The sequence below is a fragment of the Stegostoma tigrinum genome, unplaced genomic scaffold (assembly GCF_030684315.1).
Source record: "Stegostoma tigrinum isolate sSteTig4 unplaced genomic scaffold, sSteTig4.hap1 scaffold_84, whole genome shotgun sequence".
NCBI classification, from domain to species: domain Eukaryota; kingdom Metazoa; phylum Chordata; class Chondrichthyes; order Orectolobiformes; family Stegostomatidae; genus Stegostoma; species Stegostoma tigrinum.
The window spans coordinates 542,115-565,547 of NW_026728790.1; the positions used below are offsets into that span (position 1 = coordinate 542,115).

The window sequence follows — 23,433 nt, forward strand, 5'->3', positions numbered from 1 at the left end:
CACTGACTGTGAGTACTTTGAATGTTCGAGTTATTCCTAAAATGAAAGTTATGACCTTGATGATTTCTCTTTCATGCAGATATGAAGAGACTATTTTAAAATATCCTCTAGGTTAGTGGTTCAGGCATAAAAGTGCAATATGTATATTTAAGTATATACATGTACATGCGTAATCTGAAAAGATAATGAGTATAAATCACTTGTTACAAGGTGAGAATGAGTTATCCAGATAGTAAGAACTGCCAATGTTGGTGTCTGAGATAACACATTGTGGAGCTGGAGGAACACAGCAGGGCAGGCAGCATCAGAGGCTCAAGAAAGGTGAGGTTTTGGGTCAGGACCTTTCCTCAGAAATGGAGGGTGGAAGGGAGCTCAGAAACAAACAGTGTGGAGGGGGAGGAGGTGCTGGGGAAGGTAGGTGGGATGGTGATAAGTGAGTACTATCCAGATTGGAACAGATTTCCCCCAGCGGGTATTGAATATGAATTCCAAATCACTCTCAAAATCTTAGTGACTGTTAACATTCATGTTTTTTGTCTGTGTGTTTCAGTAATTGCATGACAGTTTGAATGGTTCTTTGAGAGTGAGGAACCTATGGACTCTCACACACCAAGATGGAATTTAGTTCAAAGAGTGACTTCAAAATAGTTGCTTGCTTTTAAAATCTTGACCGTTTTTGCTGTCCAGTTGAATGAATTTAGCCTCATACTGCTTCAATAGGAATTAGTGTTTAATAGGAACATATTTGTGAAACTTACAGTTCTGTAAGTTTTAGCATAAACTGGTGCAGCCTTTCGGTGCTTGCAAAAAGGCTCACCTCTCCCTTAATACCGAAGGAAAATTGGAGTGTAAAAGTAAATTCACCCGCTGTCAGGGAATGAAATGATAATGTTGACTCAAATATAATTTTTAAGAAAGTAATATATTTGTGAAACACTAAACTCCAATTAAAATTTGGATATGCTTGTTTTATACATGGTTGGATATTGGATTCATTTTAAATGAGGGTGAAGATCACTTTAAATCCAGCATATTTGTGAAGAAAAGAAATAGCATGTCAAATAAAATTAACTGCATGACTCTACATAGCCCTATATGTAGAATTTCGTTCTGAACTATGAGACAGTTATGATCCCGTACTCCCTCAGTGCTCATGGCAAGAGTAAGACTCCTGTTTGACGTGCTATGCACTGCATGGAATGGCGGCGACATCAGATTCATTGATGCTTGAGAATCAAAAGAATATGACGATAAGATTTAAAATCAAAATCTCATTGAACACTTCAAGGAGTGTATTACAGGAAGGTGGGGAAAGCATGTATGACTAATAGAAGGTGGTGGCACAGATCAAGTAGACCTGTGTGCTAAAACTTATGACAAATTTCACATTGAATGGAACAGTTTAAACAGGCTGGAGGAAGCAGACATGCCAGCTCAAACTTGTTGAATTTGTGCATTCTGTTCGTAAACATCAGCAAAATTGTGGGAAACATGTTTATTCTTTCTCTTTTATTGCACAGAACCATAGAATTAGTCTGTTTTGATGAGGAACTTAAAGATTACGAGTCCCGTCCGTTTGACTCAGAGTTTGGTACCAGAGGTTGGTACGATCTTCGTTGGAGAAGGAAAAGGGATGTTCCAGATACAGAAAATCGTCAAACCATTTACTACAAAGTCCGTTTCTGGTTAGTATTAATTAATGCAGTTAACATTTTTAGATCGATATGATTGCACAATGGAGTCAATAAGAAAATTCCATCTGATATTCCACAAATTTTAAGTGGATATTAAAGCCGCTGATTTCTTTTTCATGCTGTCTGCTGCTTTTAAGAATGGTTGTCTTACTGTCGAAATGTTTAGCTTTGACTCCATGGCTTCTTCCATTAGCTCACATTGAAACACATGTTTCTTCAGCCAAAAATGTACGTTTACCCGGTGTAGCTCGACCAACCTTCCCCTGTGGTCGTTCCCCTGAAATCCCCTGCGGTCGCTCCCCTGAAAAACAAGTATACCGTTTTGGATACTGTTCCGGGGGACGACTTAGCAGGGGCATGCAGTAGGGTGCAGGTCTCTGGCACAGAGTCTGTCCCTCTTGCACAGAAGGGAAGCGGGGATAGGAAGAGAGTGATAGTCATTGGGGACTCAATAGTTAGAGGGACTGATAGAAGATTTGCCGGGAACGAAAGAGACTGACGATTGGTGTGTTGCCGACCAGGAGCCAGGGTCCGTGATGTCTCGGATAGTGTGTTTAGGGTCCTGAGGGGAGAGGGTGACCAGCCCCAAGTCGTGGTCCACGTAGGCACCAGCGACGTAGGTAGAAAGAGGGATAGGGATGCCAGGCAGGATTTGAGGGAGCTAGGGTGGAAGCTGAGAGCTGGAACAAAGAGCGTGGTCATCTCTGTTTGTCACCCGTACCACGTGATAGCGAGGCAAAGAACAGGGAGAGATTTCAGCTGAAGACGTGGCTGCAGGGATGGTGCAGGTGGGAGGGCTTCAGGTACATGGACAATTGGGGCTCATTCTGGGGAAGGTGGGACCTGTACAAACAGGACGGTCTCCACTTGAACCAGAGGGCCACGAATATCCTGGGTGGGAAATTGGCTAGTGCCATTCGGTTGGATTTAACCGAGCTCAGAAGGGGGATGGGAAACTGAGGTGTAGTCCTAGTACACAGGAGGATGAGCGTAGGGAGGACATGGTCAGGACCTCACTGTCACAGGAGTGTGCTGGCAGACAGCAAGCTGGATTGAAGTGTGACGACTTTAATGCCGGGAGTATCCGGAATAAGTTAGGTGAGGTTGCAGCTTGGATAGGTACCTGGGACTTGGATGTTGTGGCCATTTCGGAGACATGGATAGAGCAGAGTCAGGAATGGATGTTGCAGGTTCCAGGGTTTAGATCTTTGATTAAGGTCTGGGAAGGTGGTAAAAGATGGAGGTGTGGCTTTGTTGGTCAAGGACACTATAACGGCGGCTGAAAGAACCTTTGAGGACTCGTCTACTGCGGTGGTATGGGCTGAGGTTGCCAAGGAAGGTTTGTCGACTGAGTCAGTGTGGGTGGAAGTTCGGAACAGCAAGGCAGCAGTCACCTCACTGGGGGTTTTCTACGGCCCCCAAATAGCAGTTGAGAGATCAAAGAACTCATTGGCCGGCAGATAGTTGAAAAGTGCAAACATAGCAGGGTTGTTGTTCAGGGTGACTTCAACTTTTCCAATATAGATTGAAACCTCCTGAGTGCAGATGGTTTGGATGGTGCCGTTTTTGTCAGGTGTGTTCAGGAGGGTTTCCTTACTCAGTTTGTGGACAGGCCGAGGAGGGAGGCCATTTTGGATTTGGTGCTCGGCAATGAGCCAGGACAGGTGTCAGATGTCATGGTGGGAGAGCACTTTGGCGACAGTGACTACAACAGCCTCACATTTACCATAGCCATGGAAAGGGAAAGGAGCAGTTACCAGGGGAAGATATTTAACTGGGGAAAAGGAAACTATGATGCTTTCAGACAGGAGTTGGGAAGTAGAGATTGGGAGCAATTGTTCCACAGAAAGGGCACAGCAGACATGTGGAGCTGTTCAAGGAGCAGTTGTTGTGAGTGATGTATGAATTTGTTCCTCTGAGACAGGTAAGAAGGGGTAAGATTAAGGAGCCTTGGATGACGGGTGCAGAGGTGCTTCTTGTCGAAAAGAAAAAGGCAGCGTACGTAAGGTGGAGTAAGTGAGGGTCTAGCACAGCTTTAGAGTATTACAGGCCTGCTCGGAAGGAGCTCAAAAGATATTGCCTGTACAATTGTTACCTGTTACAACCTTTGCGTCCACGCTTGCTCATTCAATGGTGTCAAGATGCCAGCAGTGAGTGTACCTTCTCCATCCCCTAATGCCGTCAGCTCACACAAGACATAGTCCTTACTTAAAATCTTCTGATCAAACAAAGTTCATTGTTTTGGACATTTTAGTTACCTGTCATGAAAGGAAAACTGATTCTGACTGGCGTGAACTGCAGTGCAAATGAATATAATCTGCGAAACGAGATTCCTTATGGGCTTGCATCCGCCAGAAATGATTGCTTTTCAAAGACGTTGCATACATACATTTATTTCTCCTATCACCTTAGATTATATTTTTGTTTGTGCGTGTTGTGTGGGCTTCCAGTCAGGCCCATAAACACAGGTTGATGCAGTCACTGTTATAACACGGTATTGAAGGAGAATTTGTGATCTTTGGAGTTTCATTCCAGTGTATGAAGGAGTGCATCATCAAACCACTCCAGATCTCTACTGGTGACTATATTGTTGCAAGTTTTCAAGTGTTACCGATGGTCACATAAAATATGGCCTTTTTGTTGTTGCGCTATTCATCTTAACTGCACCATATCTAGTATTTAGGCTTGGAAACAATTTCTATTTTTTTGATTTACTTGTTCAAAATCATTTATGATTGTTGTCATGATATCTACGATATGTTATTTTGATTGGACATAGAGGATTGGATCTGTCTTACCCCAACTATTAATGGAAATAATGTATGCGCTTTTCAAACCCCTTCTGGGCAAGGTAGTTGCTCAGTGGTTAGAGCTGCTCATGCACTGGGGAGCCAATTGAGATTCCAGTCTTGGGTAACGATCTGTGTGGAATTGACATGTCCTCCCCGCGTCTGCGAGGGGCTTCTGCCAGGTGCTGCAGTTTCCTCCCATTGTTCAAAGATGTGCAGGTCCTTATATGTGATTTGTGAAGCATTTCTTAAATGTTTCAATCCTGCCAGCATCCAGTGCCTTGGACAAAATAACTGGAGGTGAATAAAAGATACTGTGCCTTTTGACACCATTTCCTGCTGGATTTTCATCAATCCTGCTTTATATCGGTGACAACTTCCATGACCTTTTTTGATGCTATGTCTGAATTGACAGTCTAGTTCCAAATATTTGTTGTGTAGTATTACAAGGTCTCTGTTACAGCATACCCATGAATGCCCACTTCAAAAGATACTTCCATATCATAGAACCCCTACAGTGTGGAAACAAGCCCCTTTTGACCCAAGAAGTCCACAGCCACCCTCCAAAGAGCATCTCACCCTGACTCATTCCCCGACCCTTTCCTCAGTAACCCTACATTTCCCATGACTAACACACCTAATCTACACATCCCGAAACACAATGGGCAAGTTTGGCATGGCCCATACAACTAGCCTGCACATCTTTGGACAGTGGGAGGAAACCAGAGCACCCAGCAGGAACCCATGCAGGCATGGGCAGAATGTACAAACTCTGCACAGAAAATCGTCCAACGGTGGGATCGAACCTGGGTCCCTGGCGCTGTGAGTCAACAGTGCTAACCACTGAGCCACCGTGCTGCCCTTGGAGTTAGACAGAGCTTGCTTGTTCTTGGGTGGCCTCAAACTGCCAACCTCCACTTAGTGGCAAAAGTGCTGACCAACTGCACTCATCTTCACTGGCTTTTGCTTTGTATCATTGAATTCAATCCTTCAAACTCTATGATAAATATTTAACTTTCCATTGATATGTGAGCGTTGTTTTTAGTACGCAGTATTGGTTTATTATGTTTCATTGGTACATCATGAATACTGTATGTATATGCAAATGGGCAAGTTGGTAATGATGCAGTCCGCAGACCTGGAGGATAATAACACTGTCCTTCAATCGCCCACGATGCCCTCTGCAAATTGGTAGAAAACAAAAATTTCTATAAAATTAATCTCTCCTCCCGTCAGTCGATCAAAATTAATTCAGAATTTTGTACAGGCCAATAACTGTAAGATTACATGGGCCTAAACAAAACTACTGGCTCATATTAGTTCAGTAAAGTGAAAGGGCAACAATAGAGGTAGTAGGAACTGCAGATGCTGGAGAATTTGAGATAAGAAGGTGTAAAGCTGGATGAACACAGCAGGTCAAGCAGTATCATCCAGCTCTACACCTTGTTATCTCAGATTCTCCAGCGCCAATTTTCTGAAGTAGGGTCTCGTCCCGAAACATCAGCTTTCTTGCTCCTCTGATGCTGCTTGGCCTGCTGTGTTCATCCAGCTCTCCACCTTGGGCAACAATAGAGTATGCTTTAAGTCACTAGATATGTTACGTGGGTTTGTCTTCCTTAGGGTGGAGTTAGTGGAACCGAAAAAGATGTCTCCCTCACAGCGTTTGTGACAAAAGAATTGCATTGTTCCTTGGCGGCCTTTCAACAGAAGAATATTCAGAGATTTCACGAGTGGTAAGAATGTAACTTCTTTTACTTCTCTTTATCTCACTTTTTCCAAAATTGGAAAATAGATTTTAGAAATAACATCGAGCTGATGAAGTGTGAAAAGAAGAATAATTCCAAGCAGTGGTGGGAGTTGGTCAGTGAGGTGGGAGGAGTGGATAGGTGGGAGAGAAGGCGGACAGGTCGTGGAGGCGGGGATGAGTGGAGGAACTAGTCTTGGGATGAGGCTGGCGGGTGGGGAGATTTTGAGGGTGGCAAAGTCCATATTGAGGCCATTGAGTTGGAAGCTCCCGAGGCGGAATATGAGGTGCTGCTCCTCTAGTTTCTGGGTGGTGTGATTGTGACACTGGAAGAGGCCCAGGATGGACATGTCGTCCAGGGAGTGGGAGGGGGAGTTGAAGTGATGCAATGATTTGGATATGAAAATAGGTGTGGTTAGTAAGTTTCCCAATGATTGAAGGTGTAGTAGCCAGCCAAGAAGGTCACCTCAGAATGCAATGGGACATTGACAAGGGCCAATAAACTGAGGAGTGGCAGATGGAGTTGAAGTTAGACAAATGTGAGGTGCTACATTTTGGAAAGGCAAATCAGGGCAGCACGTATACACTGAAGCTTGTGGGGAGTGTTGCTAAATAAAGAGACACTGGAGTGCAGTTTCGTAGTTCCATCAAAGTACAGCCACCGGTAGAAAGGATATGAAGGAGACATTTGGTGTGCTCGCCTTGATCGGTCAGTGAATTTAGAATAGGAGTTAGGAGATCACTTAGCAGCCATGTAGGACGTTGGTTCGGCTGCTTTTGGAATACTGCAATCGCTTTTGGTCTCCTTGCGAGAGGAAGGATGTCGGCGCAACATTGAGGGCCGAAGGGCCTGTTCTGCGCTGTATTGTTGTATGTTGTAAACTTGAAAGGGTTCAGAGAAGATCTACAAGGATGTTACCAGCATCGGAGGTTGGAGGTATACCGTGGGCTTGAACAGGCAGCGATTACTTGGAACTTTGGAGTTCAGGGCTGACCATATAGAAGTTTATACAATTACGAGGGACGTGGATAGAGCGAACAGCCAAGATCTTTTCCCCGGGTTGCTGGAATCCAAAACTGGAGAGAATAGGTTGAAAATGAGAGAGGGAAGATTTAAAATGGACCGGATTTTTTTCATAGTGGTGCATGTATGGAATGAGCTGCCAGAGGAAGTGGTGGAGGCTTGTACGTTTAAAAGGCATGTGGATGGGTATATGAATAGGATGGGTTGAGAGGAATATGGGCCAAATGCTGGCAAATGGGACTAAATTAATTTAGGATATCCGGTCAACAGAGACAAATTGGGCCAAAGGATCTGTTTCCCTACTGTACATCTCTCTGACTCGAAGTGTCTTTTTTCTGAACCACGTGGCCCATAATTAGAAAAACTTGTATCAGGATTTGGGAATGTGACAATTCTAATTGGATCTGTTTGATGAAATTAACTCTGTAGGTAATGGTGGTTGAATTATGATTTATAAAATTTGAGTTTATTGCAGCATCTTATAGATTAGAGGAGACACATGTAATCAAAATTGAAAATCAAAACTTGGTAAAATTTTGCATTGGAAATACATGACCAGCCATTGGAGGAGATTCATGATCATTGCATTCAAGTGAGAACAACAAATGCGATTCAGTGACTCAGTGAAATGGGATGCAGTGACTGAGATAAATGGGATGCAGTGACTGAGATAAATGGGATGCAGTGACTGAGATAAATGGGATGCAGTGACTGAGATAAATGGGATGCCGTGACTGAGTGAAATGGGATGCCGTGACTGAGATAAATGGGATGCAGTGGCTGAGGGTAATGGGATGCAGTGACAGATGGAAATTGAATGCAGTGAGAGAGTGAAATTGGATGCACTGACAGATGGAAATGGGATGTAGTGACTGAGAGAAATGGGATACAGTGACTGAGGGAAATGGGATGCAGTGACTGAGTGAAATGGGACGCAGTGACTGAGGGAAATGGGATGCAGTACCTGACGGAACTTGAATGCAGCATCAGATGAGAAAAGGGATGCAGTGACTGTGTGAAATGGGATGCAGTGACTGTGTGAAATGGGATGCAGTGACTGGGTGAAATAGGATGCAGTGAATGAGTGAAGTGAGATGCAGTGACTAATGAAAAGGAGATGCAGTGACTGAGTGAAATGTGATGCAGTGACTGAGTGAAATGTGATGCAGTGACTGAGTGAAATGTGATGCAGTGACTGAGTGAAATGTGATGCAGTGACTGAGTGAAATGTGGTGCAGTGACTGAGTGAAATGTGATGCAGTGACTTTTGGAAATGGGATGCAGTGAGTGATGGAAATGGGAGGCAGTGATTGAATGAAATGGGTGCAAGTGACCGTGGAGATGGGATGCAGTGACTTGGGGAAAGGAGATGCAGTGACTGTGGAAACGGGATGCTGTGACTGAGGGTAACGGGCTGAGGCGGCTAAGTGAAATGGGACGCCGTGTCTCTGTGAAATCTGATGCGGAGACTGTGGGGAAATGGATGCAGTGACTGAATGAAATGGGATGCGTTGACTGATGGAAAGGAGATGCCGTCACTGTGGGATATGGCATGCAGTGACTGAGTGAAATGGGAAGCTGTGAATGAGTGAAATGGGATGCCGTGACTGATGGAAATGGGATGCAGTGACTGAATGAAATGAGATGCAGTGACTGAGGGAAATGAGATGCACTGATGTAGGGAAATTGGATGCACTGGGTGAGTGACATGTGATGCAGTGACTGAGGGAAATGGGACGCAGTCACTGAAGGAAATGGGATGCAGTGACTGAGGGAAATGGGATGCAGTGACTGAGTGAAATGGGAAGCTGTGAATGAGTGAAATGGGAAGCTGTGAATGAGTGAAAGGGGATTTTGTGACTGATGGAAATGGGATGCAGTGACTGAATGAAATGAGATGCAGTGACTGAGGGAAATGAGATGCACTGGGTGAGTGACATGTGATGCAGTGACTGAGGGAAATGGGACGCAGTCACTGAAGGAAATGGGATGCAGTGACTGAGGGAAATGGGATGCAGTGACTGAGTGAAATGGGAAGCTGTGAATGAGTGAAATGGGAAGCTGTGAATGAGTGAAAGGGGATTTTGTGACTGAGGGAAATGGGATGCACTGTCTCAGTTCAATGAGATTCACTGTCTCAGTTAAATGGGATGCAGTGACTGAGTGAAATGCGATGCAGTGACTGTGGGAAATGGGTTGCAGTGACTGCAGGAAAGGATTGCAGTGACACTGGGAAAAGGGAGGCAGTGACTGAGGGAAATGGGATGCAGTCACTGAGTGAAAGGGGCTGCTGTGACTGAGTGAAATGGGAGGTAGTGACTGACTGAATTTGGGAGGGAGTGCCTGAGTGAAATGGGATGCAGTGACTGAGGGTAATGGGACGCAGTGACTGAGTGAAATAGGATGCACTGTCTCAGTTGAATAGGATTCACTGTCTCCGTTAAATAGCATGTAGTGACTGAGTCAAATGGGATGCAGTGGCTGAGTGAAATGGGATGCAGTGGCTGAGTGAAATGGGAAGCAGTGGCTCATTGAAATGGGATGCAGTGGCTGAGTGACATGGGATGCAGTGACTGAGGGAAATGGGATGCGCTGACTGAGTGAAATGGGATGCTGTGACTGAGGGAAAGGAGACGCAGTGACTGTGGGAAATGGGTTGCAGTGACTGAGGAAAATGGGAGGCAGTGATTGAGTGAAATGGGATGCAGTCACTGAGTGAAATGTGATGCAGTGACTGAGTGAAATGGGATGCAGTGGCTGAGGGAAATGGGATGCATTGACTGAGGGAAATGAGATGCATTGACTGAGGGAAATGAGATGCATTGACTGAGGGAAATGAGATGCATTGACTGAGGGAAATGAGATGCATTGACTGAGGGAAATGAGATGCATTGACTGAGGGAAATGAGATGCATTGACTGAGGGAAATGAGATGCATTGACTGAGGGAAATGAGATGCATTGACTGAGGGAAATGAGATGCATTGACTGAGGGAAATGAGATGCATTGACTGAGGGAAATGAGATGCATTGACTGAGGGAAATGACATGCAGTGACTGAGGGAAAGGAGATGAAGTGACTGTGGGAAATGGAATGCTGTGACTGAGGGTAATGGGATGCACCGTCTCAGTTAAATGGGATTCAGTGACTGAGGGAAATGGGATGCGCTGACTGAGTGAAATGGGATGCAGTGACTGAGGGAAATGGGATGCAGTGACTGAGGGAAATGGGATGCAGTGACTTTTGGAAATGGGATGCAGTGAGTGATGGAAATAGGAGGCAGTGATTGAGTGATGTGGGATGCAGTGACTGAGTGATGTGGGATGCAGTGGCTGAGTGAAATGGGATGCAGTGGCTGAGTGAAATGGGATGCAGTGGCTGAGTGAAATGGGATGCAGTACCTGACGGAACTTGAATGAAGCGTCAGATGAGAAACGGGACGCAGTGACTGTGTGAAATGGGATGCAGTGACTGCGTGAAATGTGCTGCCATGACTGCGTGAAATGTGCTGCCGTGACTGCGTGAAATGTGATGCCGTGACTGCGTGAAGTGTGATGCCGTGACTGCGTGAAGTGTGATGCAGTGACTGCGTGAAATGTGATGCAGTGACTGCCTGAAATGTGATGCAGTGACTGCGTGAAATGTGATGCAGTGACTGCGTGAAATGTGATGCAGTGACTGCGTGAAATGTGATGCAGTGACTGCGTGAAATGTGATGCAGTGACTGCGTGAAATGGGATGCAGTGTCTGCGTGAAATGGGATGCAGTGTCTGCGTGAAATGGGATGCAGTGTCTGCGTGAAATGGGATGCAGTGTCTGCGTGAAATGGGATGCAGTGTCTGCGTGAAATGGGATGCAGTGTCTGCGTGAAATGGGATGCAGTGACTGCGGGAAATGGGATGCAGTGACTGTGTGACATGTGATGCTGTGAATGTGTGAAGTGAGGTGCAGTGACTGATGGAGATTGAATGCAGTGTCTGATGCAAATGGGATGCAGTGACTGAGGGAAATGGGATGCAGTGACTGAGGGAAATGGGATGCAGTGACTGAGGGAAATGGGATGCAGTGACTGAGGGAAATGGGATGCAGTGACTGAGGCAAATGGGATGCAGTGACTGAGGCAAATGGGATGCAGTGACTGAGGCAAATGGGATGCAGTGACTGAGGCAAATGGGATGCAGTGACTGAGGCAAATGGGATGCAGTGACTGAGGCAAATGGGATGCAGTGACTGAGGCAAATGGGATGCAGTGACTGAGGCAAATGGGATGCAGTGACTGAGGGAAATGGGATGCAGTGACTGAGGCAAATGGGATGCAGTGACTGAGGCAAATGGGATGCAGTGACTGAGGCAAATGGGATGCAGTGACTTTTGGAAATGGGATGCAGTGACTTTTGGAAATGGGATGCAGTGATTGAATGAAATGGGTGCAAGTGACCGTGGAGATGGGATGCAGTGACTTGGGGAAAGGAGATGCTGTAACTGAGGGTAACGGGTTGCAGTGGAGAAGTGAAATGGGACGCCGTGTCTCTGTGAAATGTGATGCGGAGACTGTGGGGAAATGGATGCAGTGACTGAATGAAATGGGATGCAGTGACTGAGTGAAATGTGATGCGTTGACTGATGGAAAGGAGATGCCGACACTGTTGGAAATGACATGCTGTGACTGAGTGAAATGGGAAGCTGTGAATGAGTGAAATGGGATGCAGTGACTGAGGGAAATGGGATGCAGTTGCTGAGGGAAGTAGGATGCAGTGACTTTTGGAAATGGGATGAAGTGAGTGATGGAAATGAGAGGCAGTGATTGAATGAAACGGGTACGAGTGACCATGGAGATGGGATGCAGTGACCTGGGGAAAGGAGATGCAGTGACTGTGGAAACGGGATGCTGTGACTGAGGGTAACGGGTTGCAGTGGCTAAGTGAAATGGGACGCCGTGTCTCTGTGAAATGTGATGCGGAGACTGTGGGGAAATGGATTCTGTGACTGAATGAAATGGGATGCAGTGACTGAGTGAAATGTGATGCGTTGACTGATGGAAAGGAGATGCAGTCACTGTGGGAAATGGCATGCAGTGACTGATGGAAATGGGATGCAGTGACTGATGGAAATGGGATGCAGTGACTGATGGAAATGGGATGCAGTGACTGATGGAAATGGGATGCAGTGACTGAGCTAATTGGGATGCAGTGACTGAATGAAATGAGATGCTGTGACTGAGGGAAATGAGATGCACTGATGTAGGGAAATTGGATGCACTGGGTGAGTGAAATGTGATGCAGTCACTGAGTGAAATGGGATGCACTGCCTGAGAGAAATGGGATGCAGTGATTGAGGGAAATGGGATGCAGTCACTGAAGGAAATGGGATGCAGTGACTGAGGGAAATGGGATGCAGTGACTGAGTGAAATGGGATGCAGTGACTGAGTGAAATGGGATGCAGTGACTGAGTGAAATGGGATGCTGTGAATGAGTGAAATGGGATGCTGTGAATGAGTGAAATGGGATGCTGTGAATGAGTGAAATGGGATGCTGTGAATGAGTGAAATGGGATGCTGTGAATGAGTGAAATGGGCTGCAGTGACTGAGTGACATGGGGTGCAGTGACTCTGTGAAATGGGATGCAGTGACTGAGGGAAATGGGTTGCAGTGACTGAGTGAAATGGGAAGCTGTGAATGAGTGAAATGGGAAGCTGTGAATGAGTGAAAGGGGATTTTGTGACTGAGTTCAAGGAGATGCTGTGACTGAGGGAAATGGGATGCACTGTCTCAGTTCAATGAGATTCACTGTCTCAGTTAAATGGGATGCAGCGACTGAGTGAAATGGGATGCAGTGACTGAGGGTAATGGGACGCAGTGACTGAGTGAAATAGGATGCACTGTCTCAGTTGAATAGCATGTAGTGACTGAGTCAAATGGAATGCTGTGACTGAGTGAAATGGGATGCAGTGCCTGAGTGAAATGGGAAGCAGTGGCTGATTGAAATGGGATGCAGTGGCTGAGTGAAATGGGATGCAGTGACTGAGGGAAATGGGATGCGCTGACTGAGTGAAATGGGAAGCAGTGGCTGAGTGAAATGGGAAGCAGTGGCTGAGTGAAATGGGATGCAGTGGCTGAGTGAAATGGGATGCAGTGGCTGAGTGAAATGGGATGCAGTGGCTGATTGAAATGGGATGCAGTGGCTGATTGAAATGGGATGCAGTGGCTGATTGAAATGGGATGCAGTGGCTGATTGAAATGGGATGCAGTGGCTGAGTGAAATGGGATGCAGTGACTGAGGGAAATGGGAGGCAGTGACTGAGTGAAATGTGATTCAGGGACTGACGGTCGTGGGATGCAGTGACTGATGGAAATGGGATGCAGTGACTGAGTGAAATGTGATTCAGGGACCGACGGTCGTGGGATGCAGTGACTGATGGAAATGGGATGCAGTGACTGAGTGAAATGGGATGAAGTGACTGAGGGAAATGGGATGCAGTGGCTGAGTGAAATGGGATGCAGTGGCTGAGTGAAATGGAATGCAGTGACTGAGGGAAATGAGATGCATTGACTGAGGGAAATGAGATGCATTGACTGAGGGAAATGAGATGCATTGACTGAGGGAAATGAGATGCATTGACTGAGGGAAATGAGATGCATTGACTGAGGGAAATGAGATGCATTGACTGTGGGAAATGAGATGCATTGACTGAGGGAAATGACATGCAGTGACTGAGGGAAAGGAGATGAAGTGACTGTGGGAAATGGAATGCTGTGACTGAGGGTAATGGGATGCACCGTCTCAGTTCAATGAGATTCACTGTCTCAGTTAAATGGGATTCAGTGACTGAGGGAAATGGGATGCGCTGCCTGAGTGAAATGGGATGCGGTGACTGAGGGAAAGGAGACGCAGTGACTGTGGGAAATGGGTTGCAGTGACTGAGGAAAATGGGAGGCAGTGATTGAGTGAAATGGGATGCAGTGACTGAGTGATGTGGGATGCAGTGGCTGAGTGAAATGGGATGCAGTGGCTGAGTGAAATGGGATGCAGTGGCTGAGTGAAATGGGATGCAGTGGCTGAGTGAAATGGGATGCCGTGACTGCGTGAAATGGGATGCAGTGACTGTGGGAAATGGGATGCAGTGACTGTGGGAAATGTGATGCTGTGACTGTGTGAAATGTGATGCTGTGACTGTGTGAAATGTGATGCTGTGACTGAGTGAAATGGGATGCAGTGACTGAGTGAAATGGGATGCAGTGACTTGGGAAATGGGATGCACTGACTTGGGAAATGGGATGCTGTGAATGAGTGAAATGGGATGCAGTGACTGAGTGAAATGAGCTGCAATGACTGTGTGAAGTGGGATGCAGTGACTGTGGGAAATGGGATGCAGTGAATGAGTGAAGTGAGGTGCAGTGACTGATGGAGATTGAATGCAGTGTCTGATGCAAATGGGATGCAGTGACTGAGGGAAATGGGATGCAGTGACTGAGGGAAATGGGATGCAGTGACTGAGGGAAATGGGATGCAGTGACTGAGGGAAATGGGATGCAGTGACTGAGGGAAATGGGATGCAGTGACTGAGGGAAATGGGATGCAGTGACTGAGGGAAATGGGATGCAGTGACTGAGGGAAATGGGATGCAGTGACTGAGGGAAATGGGATGCAGTGAGTGATGGAAATGTGAGGCAGTGATTGAATGAAATGGGTGCAAGTGACCGTGGAGATGGGATGCAGTGACTTGGGGAAAGGAGATGCAGTGACTGTGGAAACGGGATGCTGTGACTGAGGGTAACGGGTTGCAGTGGCGAAGTGAAATGGGACGCCGTCTCTCTGTGAAATGTGATGCGGAGACTGTGGGGAAATGGATGCAGTGACTGAATGAAATGGGATGCAGTGACTGAGTGAAATGTGATGCGTTGACTGATGGAAAGGAGATGCCGACACTGTTGGAAATGGCATGCTGTGACTGAGTGAAATGGGAAGCTGTGAATGAGTGAAATGGGAAGCTGTGAATGAGTGAAATGGGCTGCAGTGACTGAGGGAAATGGGATGCAGTGACTGAGGGAAATGGGATGCAGTGACTGAGTGAAATGGGATGCAGTGACTGAGTGAACTGGGACGCAGTGACTGAGTGAACGGGATGCAGTGACCGTTAAATGGGCTGCAGGGACGGTTGGAAATGGGATGCATTGACTGAGGGGAATGGGATGCAGTGACTGAGTGAAATGGGATGCAGTGACTGAGTGAAATGGGATGCAGTGACTGAGGGAAAGGAGATGCAGTGACTGATGGAAATCAGATGCAGTGACTGATGGAAATGGGATGCCATGACTGATGGAAATGGGATGCAGTGAGTGATGGAGATGGGATGCAGTGACTGAGTGAAATGGGATGCAGTGACTGTGTGGCATTGGGTGTGGTGATTGATGGAAATACATTCACTGTCTCAGTTGAATAGGATTCACTGTCTCCGTTAAATGGGACGCAGTGACTGAGTGAAATGGGACGCAGTGACTGAGTGAAATGGGACGCCGTGACTGAGTGAAATGGGACGCCGTGACTGAGTGAAATGGGACGCCGTGACTGAGTGAAATGGGACGCCGTGACTGAGGGAAATGGGATGCCGTGACTGAGGGAAATGGGATGCCGTGACTGAGGGAAATGGGATGCCGTGACTGAGGGAAATGGGATGCAGTGACTGAGTGAAATGTGACGCAGTGACTGAGGGAAATGGGATGCAGTGACTGAGGAAATGGGATGCAGTACCTGACGGAACTTGAATGCAGCATCAGATGAGAAACAGGATGCAGTGACTCAGTGAAATGGGATGCAGTGACTGCGTGAAATGGGATGCAGTGAATGAGTGAAGTGAGATGCAGTGACTGATGGAAAGGAGATGCAGTGACTGATGGAAAGGAGATGCAGTGACTGAGTAAAATGTGATGCAGTGACTGCCTGAAATGTGATGCAGTGACTGCATGAAATGGGATGCAGTGACTTAGGGAAATGGGACACCGTGACTGAGTGAAATGGGATGCAGTAACAGAGTGAAATGCATTGCAGTGACTGATGGAAATTGAATGCAGTGACTGATGGAAATTGAATGCAGTGACTGCGTGAAATGGGATGCAGTGACTGCGTGAAATGGGATGCAGTGACTGCGTGAAATGGGATGCAGTGACTGCGTGAAATGGGATGCAGTGACAGCGTGAAGTGGGATGCAGTGACTGCGTGAAGTGGGATGCAGTGACTGCGTGAAGTGGGATGCAGTGACTGCGTGAAGTGGGATGCAGTGACTGCGTGAAGTGGGATGCAGTGACTGCGTGAAGTGGGATGCAGTGACTGCGTGAAGTGGGATGCAGTGACTGCGTGAAGTGGGATGCAGTGACTGCGTGAAGTGGGATGCAGTGACTGCGTGAAGTGGGATGCAGTGACTGCGTGAAGTGGGATGCAGTGACTGCGTGAAGTGGGATGCAGTGACTGCGTGAAGTGGGATGCAGTGACTGCGTGAAGTGGGATGCAGTGACTGCGTGAAATGGGATGCAGTGACTGCGTGAAATGGGATGCAGTGACTGCGGGAAATGGGATGCAGTGACTGCGGGAAATGGGATGCAGTGACTGCGGGAAATGGGATGCAGTGACTGTGGGAAATGGGATGCAGTCACTGAGTGAAATGTGATGCAGTGACTGAGTGAAATGTGATGCAGTGACTGAGTGAAATGGGATGCAGTGACTGAGTGAAATGGGATGCAGTGGCTGAGTGAAATGGGATGCAGTGGCTGAGGGAAATGGGATGCAGTGGCTGAGTGAAATGGAATGCTGTGACTGAGGGAAATGAGATGCATTGACTGAGGGTAATGGGATGCACCGTCTCAGTTCAATGAGATTCACTGTCTCAGTTAAATGGGATTCAGTGACTGAGGGAAATGGGATGCGCTGACTGAGTGAAATGGGATGCGGTGACTGAGGGAAAGGAGACGCAGTGACTGTGGGAAATGGGTTGCAGTGACTGAGGAAAATGGGAGGCAGTGGCTGAGTGAAATGGGAGGCAGTGGCTGAGTGATGTGGGATGCAGTGGCTGAGTGAAATGGGATGCAGTGGCTGAGTGAAATGGGATGCAGTGGCTGAGTGAAATGGGATGCAGTGGCTGAGTGAAATGGGATGCAGTGGCTGAGTGAAATGGGATGCAGTGGCTGAGTGAAATGGGATGCAGTACCTGACGGAACTTGAATGAAGTGTCAGATGAGAAACGGGATGCAGTGACTGTGTGAAATGGGATGCAGTGACTGCGTGAAATAGGATGCAGTGACAGAGTGAAATGTGCTGCCGTGACTGCGTGAAGTGTGATGCCATGACTGCGTGAAGTGTGATGCCGTGACTGCGTGAAGTGTGATGCCGTGACTGCGTGAAGTGTGATGCCGTGACTGCGTGAAGTGTGATGCCGTGACTGCGTGAAGTGTGATGCCGTGACTGCGTGAAGTGTGATGCCGTGACTGCGTGAAGTGTGATGCCGTGACTGCGTGAAGTGTGATGCCGTGACTGCGTGAAATGGGATGCAGTGACTGCGGGAAATGAGATGAAGTGACTGTGGGAAATGGGATGCTGTGAATGAGTTAAGTGAGATGCAGTGACTGAGTGAAATGGGATGCAGTGACTGAGTGAAATGGGATGCAGTGACTGAGTGAAATGGGATGCAGTGACTGAGTGAAATGGGATGCAGTGACTGAGTGAAATGGGATGCAGTGACTGAGTGAAATGAGCTGCAATGACTGTATGAAGTGGGATGCAGTGACTGTGGGAAATGGGATGCTGTGAATGAGTGAAGTGAGATGCAGTGACTGTGGGAAATGGGATGCAGTGACTGTGGGAAATGGGATGCAGTGACTGTGGGAAATGGGATGCAGTGACTGAGGGAAATGGGATGCCGTGACTGAGGGAAATGGGATGCCGTGACTGAGGGAAATGGGATGCCGTGACTGAGGGAAATGGGATGCAGTGACTGAGGGAAATGGGATGCAGTGAGTGATGGAAATGTGAGGCAGTGTTTGAATGAAATGTGTGCAAGTGACCGTGGAGATGAGATGCAGTGACTTGGGGAAAGGAGATGCAGTGACTGTGGAAACGGGATGCTGTGACTGAGGGTAACGGGTTGCAGTGGCGAAGTGAAATGGGACGCCGTGTCTCTGTGAAATGTGATGCGGAGACTGTGGGGAAATGGATGCAGTGACTGAATGAAATGGGATGCAGAGACTGAGTGAAATGTGATGCGTTGACTGATGGAAAGGAGATGCCGCCACTGTTGGAAATGGCATGCTGTGACTGAGTGAAATGGGAAGCTGTGACTGAGTGAACTGGGACGCAGTGACTGAGTGAACGGGGATGCAGTGACTGAGTGTCCTGGGATGCAGTGACTGAGTGAAATGGGATGCAGTGACCGTTAAATGGGCTGCAGGGACTGTTGGAAATGGGATGCAGTGACTGAGGGGAATGGGATGCAGTGACTGAGGGGAATGGGATGCAGTGACTGAGGGAAATGGGATGCAGTGTCTGAGTGAAATGGGATGCATTGACTGATGGAAATGTGATGCAGTGACTGACTGAAATGTGATGCAGTGACTGACTGAAATGGGATGCAGTGACTGAGTGAAATAGGATGCAGTGACTGAGTGAAATGGGATGCAGTGACTGAGTGAAATGGGATGCAGTGACTGAGTGAAATGGGATGCAGTGACTGAGTGAAATGGGATGCAGTGACTGAGTGAAATGGGATGCAGTGACTGAGTGAAATGGGATGCAGTGACTGACTGAAATGGGATGCAGTGACTGACTGAAATGGGATGCCGTGACTGATGGAAATGGGATGCCGTGACTGATGGAAATGGGATGCCGTGACTGATGGAGATGGGACGCAGTGACTGAGTGAAATGGGATGCAGTGACTGTGTGGCATTGGGTGTGGTGATTGATGGAAATACATTCACTGTCTCAGTTGAATAGGATTCACTGTCTCCATTAAATGGGATGCAGTGACTGCGTGACATGGGATGCAGTGAATGAGTGAAGTGAGATGCAGTGACTGATGGAAAGGAGATGCAGTGACTGATGGAAAGGAGATGCAGTGACTGATGGAAAGGAGATGCAGTGACTGAGTGAAATGTGATGCAGTGACTGAGTGAAATGTGATGCAGTGACTGAGTGAAATGTGATGCAGTGACTGAGTGAAATGTGATGCAGTGACTGAGTGAAATGTGATGCAGTGACTGCGTGAAATGGGATGCAGTGACTTAGGGAAATGGGACACCGTGACTGAGTGAAATGGGATGCAGTAACAGAGTGGAATGCATTGCAGTGACTGATGGAAATTGAATGCAGTGACTGGAAGTTGAATGCAGTGACTGCGTGAAATGGGATGCAGTGACTGTGTGGCATTGGGTGTGGTGATTGATGGAAATACATTCACTGTCTCATTTGAATAGGATTCACTGTCTCCGTTAAATGGGATGCAGTGACTGCGTGAAATGGGATGCAGTGACTGCGTGAAATGGGATGCAGTGACTGCGTGAAATGGGATGCAGTGACTGCGTGAAATGGGATGCAGTGACTGCGTGAAATGGGATGCAGTGTCTGCGTGAAATGGGATGCAGTGTCTGCGTGAAATGGGATGCAGTGTCTGCGTGAAATGGGATGCAGTGACTGCGTGAAATGGGATGCAGTGTCTGCGTGAAATGGGACACCGTGACTGAGTGAAATGGGATGCAGTAACAGAGTGGAATGCATTGCAGTGACTGATGGAAATTGAATGCAGTGACTGGAAGTTGAATGCAGTGACTGCGTGAAATGGGATGCAGTGACTGTGTGGCATTGGGTGTGGTGATTGATGGAAATACATTCACTGTCTCATTTGAATAGGATTCACTGTCTCCGTTAAATGGGATGCAGTGACTGCGTGAAATGGGATGCAGTGACTGCGTGAAATGGGATGCAGTGTCTGCGTGAAATGGGATGCAGTGTCTGCGTGAAATGGGATGCAGTGTCTGCGTGAAATGGGATGCAGTGACTGCGGGAAATGGGATGCAGTGACTGCGGGAAATGGGATGCAGTGACTGCGGGAAACCAGATTAAGTGACTGTGTGAAATGTGATGCTGTGACTGTGTGAAATGGGATGCAGTGACTGTGGGAAATGGGATGCAGTGACTGAGTGAAATGGGATGCAGTGACTGTGGGAAATGGGATGCAGTGAATGAGTGAAATGGGATGCCGTGACTGATGGAAATGGGATGCCGTGACTGATGGCAATGGGATGCCGTGACTGATGGACATGGGATGCCGTGACTGATGGACATGGGATGCCGTGACTGATGGAAATGGGATGCAGTGACTGAATGAAATGAGATGCAGTGACTGAGGGAAATGAGATGCACTGATGAAGGGAAATTGGATGCACTGGGTGAGTGAAATGTGATGCAGTCACTGAGTGAAATGGGATGCACTGGCTGAGAGAAATGGGATGCAGTCACTGAAGGAAGTGGGATGCAGTGACTGAGGGAAATGGGAAGCTGTGAATGAGTGAAATGGGAAGCTGTGAATGAGTGAAATGGGCTGCAGTGACTGAGTGACATGGGGTGCAGTGACTCTGTGAAATGGGATGCAGTGACTGAGGGAAATGGGATGCAGTGACTGAGGGAAATGGGTTGCAGTGACTGAGGGAAATGGGTTGCAGTGACTGAGTGAAATGGGAAGCTGTGAATGAGTGAAATGGGAAGCTGTGAATGAGTGAAATGGGAAGCTGTGAATGAGTGAAATGGGAAGCTGTGAATGAGTGAAATGGGAAGCTGTGAATGAGTGAAAGGGAATTTTGTGACTGAGTTAAAGGAGATGCTGTGACTGAGGGAAATGGGATGCACTGTCTCAGTTCAATGAGATTCACTGTCTCAGTTAAATGGGATGCAGTGACTGAGTGAAATGCGATGCAGTGACTGTGGGAAATGGGTTGCAGTGACTGCAGGAAAGGATTGCAGTGACACTGGGAAAAGGGAGGCAGTGACTGAGGGAAATGGGATGCAGTCACTGAGTGAAATGGGATGCAGTGACTGAGTGTAAGGGGCTGCAGTGACTGAGTGTAAGAGGCTGCTGTGACTGAGTGTAAGGGGCTGCTGTGACTGAGTGTAAGGGGCTGCTGTGACTGAGTGTAAGGGGCTGCTGTGACTGAGTGTAAGGGGCTGCTGTGACTGAGTGTAAGGGGCTGCTGTGACTGAGTGTAAGGGGCTGCTGTGACTGAGTGTAAGGGGCTGCTGTGACTGAGTGTAAGGGGCTGCTGTGACTGAGTGTAAGGGGCTGCTGTGACTGAGTGTAAGGGGCTGCTGTGACTGAGTGTAAGGGGCTGCTGTGACTGAGTGTAAGGGGCTGCTGTGACTGAGTGTAAGGAGCTGCTGTGACTGAGTGAAAGGGGCTGCTGTGACTGAGTGAAAGGGGCTGCTGTGACTGAGTGAATGGGGCTGCTGTGACTGAGTGAAAGGGGCTGCTGTGACTGAGTGAAAGGGGCTGCTGTGACTGAGTGAAAGGGGCTGCTGTGACTGAGTGAAAGGGGCTGCTGTGACTGAGTGAAAGGGGCTGCTGTGACTGAGTGAAAGGGGCTGCTGTGACTGAGTGAAAGGGGCTGCTGTGACTGAGTGAAAGGGGCTGCTGTGACTGAGTGAAAGGGGCTGCTGTGACTGAGTGAAAGGGGCTGCTGTGACTGAGTGAAAGGGGCTGCTGTGACTGAGTGAAAGGGGCTGCTGTGACTGAGTGAAAGGGGCTGCTGTGACTGAGTGAAAGGGGCTGCTGTGACTGAGTGAAAGGGGCTGCTGTGACTGAGTGAAAGGGGCTGCTGTGACTGAGGGAAATGGGATGCAGTGACTGAGGGTAATGGGACACAGTGACTGAGTGAAATAGGATGCACTGTCTCAGTTGAATAGGATTCACTGTCTCCGTTAAATCGCATGTAGTGACTGAGTCAAATGGAATGCTGTGACTGAGTGAAATGGGAAGCAGTGGCTGAGTGAAATGGGAAGCAGTGGCTGATTGAAATGGGATGCAGTGGCTGATTGAAATGGGATGCAGTGGCTGAGTGAAATGGGATGCAGTGACTGAGGGAAAGGAGACGCAGTGACTGTGGGAAATGGGTTGCAGTGACTGAGGAAAATGGGAGGCAGTGATTGAGTGAAATGGGATGCAGTCACTGAGTGTAACGTGATGCAGTGACTGAGTGAAATGGGATGCAGTGACTGAGTGAAATGGGATTCAGGGACCGACGGTCATGGGATGCAGTGACTGAGGGAAATGGGATGCAGTGACTGAGTGATATGGGGATGCAGTGACTGAGGGAAATGAGATGCATTGACTGAGGGAAATGAGATGCATTGACTGAGGGAAATGAGATGCATTGACTGAGGGAAATGAGATGCATTGACTGAGGGAAATGAGATGCATTGACTGAGGGAAATGACATGCAGTGACTGAGGGAAAGGAGATGAAGTGACTGTGGGAAATGGAATGCTGTGACTGAGGGTAATGGGATGCACCGTCTCAGTTCAATGAGATTCACTGTCTCAGTTAAATGGGATTCAGTGACTGAGGGAAATGGGATGCGCTGACTGAGTGAAATGGGATGCGGTGACTGAGGGAAAGGAGACGCAGTGACTGTGGGAAATGGGTTGCAGTGACTGAGGAAAATGGGATGCAGTGATTGAGTGAAATGGGATGCAGTGGCTGAGTGATGTGGGATGCAGTGGCTGAGTGATGTGGGATGCAGTGGCTGAGTGATGTGGGATGCAGTGGCTGAGTGATGTGGGATGCAGTGGCTGAGTGATGTGGGATGCAGTGGCTGAGTGATGTGGGAGGCAGTGGCTGAGTGATGTGGGATGCAGTGGCTGAGTGATGTGGGATGCAGTGGCTGAGTGATGTGGGATGCAGTGGCTGAGTGATGTGGGATGCAGTGGCTGAGTGATGTGGGATGCAGTGGCTGAGTGATGTGGGATGCAGTGGCTGAGTGATGTGGGATGCAGTGGCTGAGTGATGTGGGATGCAGTGGCTGAGTGATGTGGGATGCAGTGGCTGAGTGATGTGGGATGCAGTGGCTGAGTGATGTGGGATGCAGTGGCTGAGTGATGTGGGATGCAGTGGCTGAGTGATGTGGGATGCAGTGGCTGAGTGATGTGGGA

At 47.8% G+C, this 23,433-nt stretch overlaps 1 protein-coding gene across 2 annotated transcripts in view; it reads left to right on the forward strand.

Annotated features, from left to right (window-relative positions):
- LOC132209309 (uncharacterized) overlaps positions 1-23,433 on the forward strand; it is a 114,790-nt gene that overhangs the window by 56,900 nt on the left and 34,457 nt on the right. The window contains exon 3 of one of the 2 annotated variants that reach the window (XM_059644445.1): positions 6,104-6,216. The exons of the other annotated variant lie outside the window; for it this stretch is intronic. Within the exon in view, the coding sequence (XP_059500428.1) occupies positions 6,104-6,216 (113 nt within the window). The remainder of the gene's footprint in view (positions 1-6,103; positions 6,217-23,433) is intronic. 2 annotated transcript variants of the gene reach the window in all.